At 46.0% G+C, this 10,000-nt stretch overlaps 1 protein-coding gene across 1 annotated transcript in view; it reads right to left on the minus strand.

Annotated features, from left to right (window-relative positions):
- Positions 1–3,099: 3,099 nt before the first annotated feature.
- Positions 3,100–10,000, minus strand: part of LOC117444279 (alpha-1B adrenergic receptor-like) — a 20,395-nt gene continuing 13,494 nt past the window's right edge. The window contains 1 exon segment of the mRNA XM_071202723.1: positions 3,100–3,342. Within this exon segment, the coding sequence (XP_071058824.1) occupies positions 3,181–3,342 (162 nt within the window). The 3' untranslated portion in view covers positions 3,100–3,180.

The following is a 10,000-nucleotide window of genomic DNA, read 5'->3' on the forward strand; positions in this document are numbered from 1 at the left end:
GAGCGATCACTACTCCGGATGTCTCTGCTGTGGCAGAGCCATTTTGCCTTTTTGTTGTGTTTCCTGGAGGACGTGTTAGCGTTAGGTTTTCGCGGCTTTATTTCTCCCGTTAGGTTCTGTGTGATTTTGGGTAGCGGAGGAAGGCTCTGGATCCTACGGCCCGTGGTGTGGTGGGCCCAAGTCCCCTCCGTCTGTTTGTTTACCTGTCCTCCAGTGTATGTTTTTAAGATTGTGGCAATAAATGTACGATCACCGTTTAGAGCCTATGTGTTGAGTACTTTTGTTTTATGTTGCGGACTGCCTCACGAGCCACTACTATTGAGTAGGGAGGCGGGTCGTAACAATGATTGACACCTCTTTTGAACCGTTAGAGCCAATAGGATCGAGGGGAAGTCCCTAAAATCCATCTAAACATTACCATTGGTGAATGAGTGCTGCAGCCAGAATGCCCAAACAGGAGGCTGTCGTAGCAGCTAATATGAAAACTCCGTTATTGACATAAACATGAAGATGGATTATCAGCAGCCATTTCAAAGTGACACGGAGACACTGGATGAACCTATTGATGAACCTTCAGCAGCGTTGTTATCGTTTTACTGCCATTGAGCACAACCTTTGATCAGACAGCAGCTAAGGGGAGACAATGTCCCGGGTTTGCTCCGTAAAGCTCCGTGTTGTGATGTCTGTTTTCGCGAGTTCTGATCACTTGTACCCCTAGAATCTGTGGAATCTCAGCTTGCTGATCGATATCTTGTTTGTTTGGATCCGATATGTAATAAGGATGAAAATAGTTCGTATCGTCAGTTAGCTGAGGTTCTTCCCGTTAATCGGGTATGACACGTTAATAGGTTTTTAAATGTTAAGAAGTGCTGAGACACCGTTTCGTGAAAAGGGGCCTCCGGGCTGAACAGGTTAAAGAATAATACTCTTAGTTAACTTAAACTAAAAGTTGGCTATTTAAACAAACTAAATATTCTTTTTCTTCTATGATTTCATGTATAGTTTTAACATTGTTTCATTTAAACTTTAATAATAATATCATATTTTACTATATTCGGCTCTTTTGCAAAATAAAAACAGAAATGTAAAAAACATCAACAAAATAAATCTAAAAGAACTTTCTCCACTGAAACAAAGATAAAACTGAAGTAATGGTTTTTGGAGCCGAGGCAGAACGTTTAAAAGTTAGCGCTGAGCTTCAGTCTGCAATGTTCAAACCAACAGATAGAGCCAGAACTCTAGGTGTAGTCATGGGCCCTTTCTCATTTCATCAAATCCCCCTCCTCGACTCCTCGACTCCTCTGTCCTCCGGTAGTGACCCGGAAATGAATTTTAGCGCGCCATGTTGAAGGACATACCATTTCTCTAAATGCACTTCGAGGATCGAGGACCGAGCATCGAGCGTCGAGGAGGCTCTCTGGAGGAGCTATAACCGAGGATACACTGATGGCTCCTCCTCGGCTCCTTCGCGGATGCATTTCCGGGAACAGAGATGTTTCAAAGAGTCGTGACGCACGGCCGGACTTATCTCAGCCAATGACAGCTCTGCATGCATCCCCTGGATATTATTTTAGAAACTGCTTTCATCGCGACGCGATGTTTACAGAGAGAACAGCTGTGAGGTGCAGAAAGCAGAGCAGTGTGTATAATATATATCGCTCAGTAGAACAGGCCGACTCTCTTTACTTTACTTTAGAGATATCTACAAACAAAGAGTCGATGTTTTTCTAAAACCATTCAGTGCTTCACAATAAAATACACCACGGCTGTAGCCTGTTTTAGGAGCTGTATGTGCGTGTGTGTGTGTGTGTGTGTGTGTGTGTGTGGTACAGTGTGTAGGTGTGTGTGGTACAGTGTGTAGGTGTAGGTGTGTGTGTGTGTGGTGTAGGTGTGTGTGGTACAGTGTGTGCGTAGATGCAGCGGACAGACAGGTCTGTTGGTTTGGTGTCCTCTGCTTACTTTTAATACTTGTAAATACAACTTTTGGCCCGTAATTTATTTCCTCATTGCAGCGACCAGAGAGGAGAGGGGGGGGGATATATCCAGTCTCTGATAGTGTTACGAGTTATGAGAGTGCTCTGCTTGATTCTGAAATTGTATTTATTTATATAAATATATACATATATATATGTGTGTGCGTGTCCGCATATGTAGCCATTATTGTCTCATTATACCGCACTGTGAATGAATCAAAGTAAATATAGAAGTCATCATGAACACATGTGTCCACCAGACAGAGGCTGCTGCCTCCTGTCATCATTAATGGACGTCTCTTTAAAATGACCGCTCAGAGGAGAGGAGTTCTCCTTTCTCTCACCGCCTGCTGCTTCCCCTCCTCTCTCCTCGGTTCCCCTCCTCGGCTCCTCCGCTCGCATCTCCTGTGGGCGGGACTAAGTATCGAGGATAGGAGTCGAGGAGGGGAGTTAGAGAAATGAGAAAGGGCCATGGACTCTGAGCTGAGTTTCAACCGTCACATTAAAGCAGTTACTAAATCAGCCTGCTATCACCTGAAGAACATATCTAGGATTAAAGACTAATGTCACAGCAGGATCTGGAGACACGTGTCCATGCTTTTATCTTCAGTAGACTGGACTACTGCAAAGGTGTCTTCACAGGTCTCACTAACACATCTATTAGGAAGCTGCAGCTGATTCAGAACGCCGCTGCTCGAGTCCTCACTGACACTAAGAAAGTGGATCACATCACTCCTGCTCTGAAGTCTTCACACTGGCTTCCTGGGTGTCAAAGAATAGATTTCAAATGTTTATTTTACTATCTTTTCTTTTTAATGACTGATTTTAAATGCCATTTTCTTAATATCTTTCGTTTTCTGTAAAGCACTTTGAATTGCCTCGTGTTGAAAGTGCTGTATAAATAAACTTGCCTAAAACTAAATCCTGTCCTAAAAGTGTCATTTCTAGATGTGTTGATGAGTTAGTTTCCTGTTGTTTCCTTCCCACTCGTCTGCAGTCAGCTTCACTCAGCGACACATCTCAAACTCTAACTCCTAAAATAAATAAATGATGTTGTACTTTGTTTTCAATTTATTTTTGAAGTTTGGAACATTTAGAACAATTATAACATTTTAAACATCACGAACATTACAAATATTTAGAATGGGGCGGGGCTTCACGTGGGGCGGGGCTTCACGTGGGGCGGGGCTTCATGCGGGGCGTGGCTTCATGCGGGGCGTGGCCTGGGGGTGGGGCTTCTGGACAGCGGCTGCCGGCTGCCGCTCAGGAAGGACGAGCTGCCGGAGTTCTGCCGACACGAAGAACCGGCGGAACCTTTGAAGCTCGGGCGCCTCCGACGCCAGCGGCAGCGCAGGATCCGGATAAAAGCCTGACACGGTACAACAACAACAACAACAACACATCAACAGAGGAACACGGAACAACAACACATCAACAGAGGAACACAGAACAACAACAACACATCAACAGAGGAACACGGAACAACAACACATCAACAGAGGAACACGGAACAACAACAACAACACATCAACAGAGGAACACAGAACAACAACAACAACAACACATCAACAGAGGAACACGGAACAACAACACATCAACAGAGGAACACGGAACAACAACAACACATCAACAGAGGAACACGGAACAACAACACATCAACAGAGGAACACAGAACAACAACAACACATCAACAGAGGAACACGGAACAACAACACATCAACAGAGGAACACGGAACAACAACAACACATCAACAGAGGAACACGGAACAACAACACATCAACAGAGGAACACAGAACAACAACAACAACACATCAACAGAGGAACACGGAACAACAACACATCAACAGAGGAACACGGAACAACAACAACAACACATCAACAGAGGAACACGGAACAACAACACATCAACAGAGGAACACAGAACAACAACAACACATCAACAGAGGAACACGGAACAACAACACATCAACAGAGGAACACGGAACAACAACAACACATCAACAGAGGAACACGGAACAACAACACATCAATAGAGGAACACAGAACAACAACACATCAACAGAGGAACACAGAACAACAACAACACATCAACAGAGGAACACGGAACAACAACACATCAACAGAGGAACACGGAACAACAACACATCAACAGAGGAACACAGAACAACAACAACAACAACAACACATCAACAGAGGAACACGGAACAACAACACATCAACAGAGGAACACGGAACAACAACAACAACACATCAACAGAGGAACACGGAACAACAACACATCAACAGAGGAACACGGAACAACAACACATCAAGAGAGGAACACAGAACAACAACAACAACAACACATCAACAGAGGAACACGGAACAACAACACATCAACAGAGGAACACGGAACAACAACAACAACACATCAACAGAGGAACACGGAACAACAACACATCAACAGAGGAACACAGAACAACAACAACAACAACACATCAACAGAGGAACACGGAACAACAACACATCAACAGAGGAACACGGAACAACAACAACACATCAACAGAGGAACACGGAACAACAACACATCAATAGAGGAACACAGAACAACAACAACAACACATCAACAGAGGAACACGGAACGACAACACATCAACAGAGGAACCCGGAACAACAACAACACATCAACAGAGGAACACGGAACAACAACAACAACACATCAACAGAGGAACACGGAACAACAACACATCAACAGAGGAACACGGAACAACAACACATCAACAGAGGAACACAGAACAACAACAACACATCAACAGAGGAACACAGAACAACAACAACACATCAACAGAGGAACACAGAACAACAACAACACATCAACAGAGGAACACAGAACAACAACACATCAACAGAGGAACAACAACAGAGAAACACAGAACAACAACAACACATCAACAGACGAACACAGAACAACAACACATCAACAGAGGAACACGGAACAACAACACATCAACAGAGGAACACAAAACAACAACACATCAACAGAGGAACACAGAACAACAACACATCAACAGAGGAACACAGAACAACAACACATCAACAGAGGAACACAAAACAACAACACATCAACAGAGGAACACAGAACAACAACACATCAACAGAAGAACACAGAACAACAACAACACATCAAGAGAGGAACACAGAACAACAACACATCAACAGAGGAACACAGAACAACAACACATCAACAGAAGAACACAGAACAACAACAACACATCAAGAGAGGAACACATAACAACAACAACACATCAATAGAGGAACACAGAACAACAACAACAGAGGAACACGGAACAACAACATATCAACATAGAAACACAGAACAACAACAACAACAACACATCAACAGAGGAACACGGAACAACAACACATCAACAGAGGAACACAGAACAACAACACATCAACAGAGGAACACAGAACAACAACACATCAACAGAGGAACACGGAACAACAACACATCAACAGAGGAACACAGAACAACAACACATCAACAGAAGAACACAGAACAACAACACATCAACATAGAAACACAGAACAACAACAACAACACATCAACAGAGGCACACGGAACAACAATACATCAACAGAGGAACACGGAACAACAACACATCAACAGAGGAACACAAAACAACAACACATCAACAGAGGAACACAGAACAACAACACATCAACAGAGGAACACAGAACAACAACACATCAACAGAGGAACACAGAACAACAACACATCAACAGAGGAACACAGAACAACAACACATCAACAGAGGAACACGGAACAACAACACATCAACAGAGGAACACGGAACAACAACACATCAACATAGGAACACATAACAACAACACATCAACAGAGGAACACGGAACAACAACACATCAACAGAAGAACACAGAACAACAACACATCAACAGAGGAACACGGAACAACAACACATCAACAGAAGAACACAGAACAACAACACATCAACAGAGGAACACGGAACAACAACACATCAACAGAAGAACACAGAACAACAACACATCAACAGAGGAACACAGAACAACAACACATCAACATAGGAACACATAACAACAACACATCAACAGAGGAACACAGAACAACAATACATCAACAGAGGAACAACAACACATCAACAGAGGAACACAGAACAACAATACATCAACAGAGGAACAACAACACATCAACAGAGGAACACAGAACAACAACACATCAACAGAGGAACACAGAACAACAACACATCAACAGAGGAACACGGAACAACAACAACACATCAACAGAAGAACACAGAACAACAACAACACATCAAGAGAGGAACACAGAACAACAACACATCAACAGAGGAACACAGAACAACAATACATCAACAGAGGAACACGGAACAACAACAACACATCAACAGAAGAACACAGAACAACAACAACAACACATCAAGAGAGGAACACAGAACAACAACACATCAAGAGAGGAACACAGAACAACAACAACACATCAACAGAGGAACACGGAACAACAACATATCAACATAGAAACACAGAACAACAACAACAACAACACATCAACAGAGGAACACGGAACAACAACACATCAACAGAGGAACACAGAACAACAACAACAACACATCAACAGAGGAACACGGAACAACAACACATCAACAGAGGAACACAGAACAACAACACATCAACAGAGGAACACATAACAACAACACATCAACAGAGGAACAACAACACATCAACAGAAGAACACAGAACAACAACACATCAAGAGAGGAACAACAACACATCAACAGAGGAACACAGAACAACAACACATCAACAGAGGAACACAGAACAACAACACATCAACAGAGGAACACAGAACAACAACACATCAACAGAGGAACACGGAACAACAACACATCAACAGAAGAACACAGAACAACAACAACACATCAACAGAGGAACACGGAACAACAACATATCAACACAGAACAACAACAACAACAACAACAACACATCAACAGAGGAACACGGAACAACAACACATCAACAGAGGAACACAGAACAACAATACATCAACAGAAGAACACAGAACAACAACACATCAACAGAGGAACACGGAACAACAACACATCAACATAGGAACACATAACAACAACACATCAACAGAGGAACACAGAACAACAACACATCAAGAGAGGAACACAGAACAACAACACATCAACAGAAGAACACAGAACAACAACACATCACGAGAGGAACACAGAACAACAACACATCAACAGAGGAACACAGAACAACAACACATCAACAGAAGAACACAGAACAACAACACATCAAGAGAGGAACACAGAACAACAACACATCAACAGAGGAACACATAACAACAATACATCAACAGAGGAACACAGAACAACAACACATCAAGAGAGGAACACGGAACAACAACACATCAACATAGGAACACATAACAACAACACATCAACAGAGGAACACAGAACAACAACACATCAACAGAGGAACACGGAACAACAACACATCAACATAGGAACACATAACAACAACACATCAACAGAGGAACACAGAACAACAACACATCAACAGAGGAACACAGAACAACAACACATCAACAGAGGAACACAGAACAACAACACATCAACAGAAGAACACAGAACAACAACAACACATCAACAGAGGAACAACAACACATCAAGAGAGGAACACAGAACAACAACACATCAACAGAAGAACACAGAACAACAACACATCAACAGAGGAACACAGAACAACAACACATCAACAGAGGAACACGGAACTGGGGCTGCGCCTATACTCATAGAAGCTGGGTTACAGTACGTAACCTCAGGCCTATATCGAATCAGGCTTCACCCTCTAAGGCGATCTATTGGGTTAGGGGCGAAGCAGGATGTAGTCCACGCCCCACTGGTTCGTCCGTAACCAGAAGCACGAAACACACCTACTCAGTTAATACTCCATGTCCGTTTCGCCGTGCGTAATGGAGCATCACATTCAGGGAAGATAGCATTCAAATGAATATTCTCCATCGGGAAAGACGGTAGGCTGAAGAGGCTCCCTGCTGCTATGAAGAGGAGAGACCAAAGTCCCACTTGTTACAACGATCACAGAGGGGAAAGCTCTCTGAGTGCCGACAGGCAGGAGAGAGGGCACGCCGCTGAGCCCCGACATCACTCACTCTGACAGGACTCTCAGTGCTGAGGGTGTCAGAGAGGACCGGGAGACATCAGAGAGGACTGGGAGACATCAGAGAGGACCGGGAGACATCAGAGAGGACTGGGAGACATCAGAGAGGACTGGGAGACATCAGAGAGGACCGGGAGACATCAGAGAGGACTGGGAGACATCAGAGAGGACTGGAAGACATCAGAGAGGACTGGAAGACATCAGAGAGGACTGGGAGACATCAGAGAGGACCGGGAGACATCAGAGAGGACTGGGAGACATCAGAGAGGACCGGGAGACATCAGAGAGGACTGGGAGACATCAGAGAGGACTGGGAGACATCAGAGAGGACTGGGAGACATCAGAGAGGACTGGGAGACATCAGAGAGGACTGGGAGACATCAGAGAGGACTGGGAGACATCAGAGAGGACCGGGAGACATCCCTCAAATACCAACGAATAACAGAACAGGGGGAAGACCAAGATGCAGCAGTGAAAATGTCTTCCACTGACATTCCTCCGTGCCACGCCGGTTCGGGCGCAAAACAGCTGAGCTGCATCTCCTTGGATCCGGAGACCTGACGGAGCCACAGAGAGAGCAGACCACCACTCACCCTTCAGCTGAGAGAGCAGACCACCACTCACCCTTCAGCTGAGAGAGCAGACCACCACTCACCCTTCAGCTGAGAGAGCAGACCACCACTCACCCTTCAGCTGAGAGAGCAGGAGCAGCTGCTTTGGCTGACCAGCACTCCAGGGGAACCTGATCCAGAGGTTCAAACGGAGCTTTACTCAGGGCGCGCAGCACTAAGCCAAACCCCATTGAGGCGCCGAAGCGCGTGACCCAGGTCTGAGTCTCCGTGCTCCCCGTAGAGAACGTGTTGTCAGCGGGTGACTGCACATCATGCGGACCCCAAACCTGCGTGGCCAGATGAAGTGGCAGCAGCGTGTTGTTACCGTGCTATAGGCCAGTTCCTGTCCAGCAGCAGCTGGAGGAGCGACAGCACGAGGCAGGGCCCACGGGGTCCAGGCTCCTCCCTGCTCACGGAGCGCTGTCATTGGCTGCGCAGGATGTGTGTTCAGCAGCTGATCCAACTCCTCCCTGGAGATCTATGGAGGCCGCCGCTGCTTTGATGTCTGTTTGAATCAACATGTTGATCGAACAGCAACGGGACGGAGTGCTGGAGCACTTTCCATACGGAGAGTGCTCCAGCACGTTCATATGGAGAGACATGTGAGCCGGCCACTGCCCCCCCGCTGCCCCCCCTCCATCTGTCCATCGAACACACGCGTCGCCACTCTGAGTAATACTCTGAGAGCGTGCGACATGCTCTGGATGTGCTGTGGTTGTCATGGTGACGAGCCACGACAGGGGCCTCGCCGCCGTTGCCCGTGAAGCAACCCAAGAGGGGCCCGGACCGAAAAACTGCGAGGGGGCCTCGACACGCTGCATCTCACACCGGCTCTCATCCTGTCTCTGTTTCGGAGAAGGCTCGTAAACCGGACATCGAGGCGCGTTCACGCTCAAACCCGCTGAGGACTGAGCGAGGCGTGTGCAGTGCTGTCCACACCGTGCGTAACAACAGCCCTGGGCTCATCACGACCGTGTGTGGGCCCAGCTGGGACAGAGGAAACAAACCCGGGCTGCCTAACAACCGACAGGCTGTGAGGCAGCCGCTGATGCAGCCTTATGGCATCCGGAGGAGAGCTCTCCTGAACCGGGGGACGGGGAGATCTCATTGGGCGGCTGCCTTTCCGATGATCTCCGGGGGTTCCTGGAGAATACCGCCTCGACGGCAGAGCCGTGATGGCGGATAGAGGG

The sequence above is a fragment of the Pseudochaenichthys georgianus genome, unplaced genomic scaffold (assembly GCF_902827115.2).
Source record: "Pseudochaenichthys georgianus unplaced genomic scaffold, fPseGeo1.2 scaffold_779_arrow_ctg1, whole genome shotgun sequence".
NCBI classification, from domain to species: Eukaryota; Metazoa; Chordata; class Actinopteri; order Perciformes; family Channichthyidae; genus Pseudochaenichthys; species Pseudochaenichthys georgianus.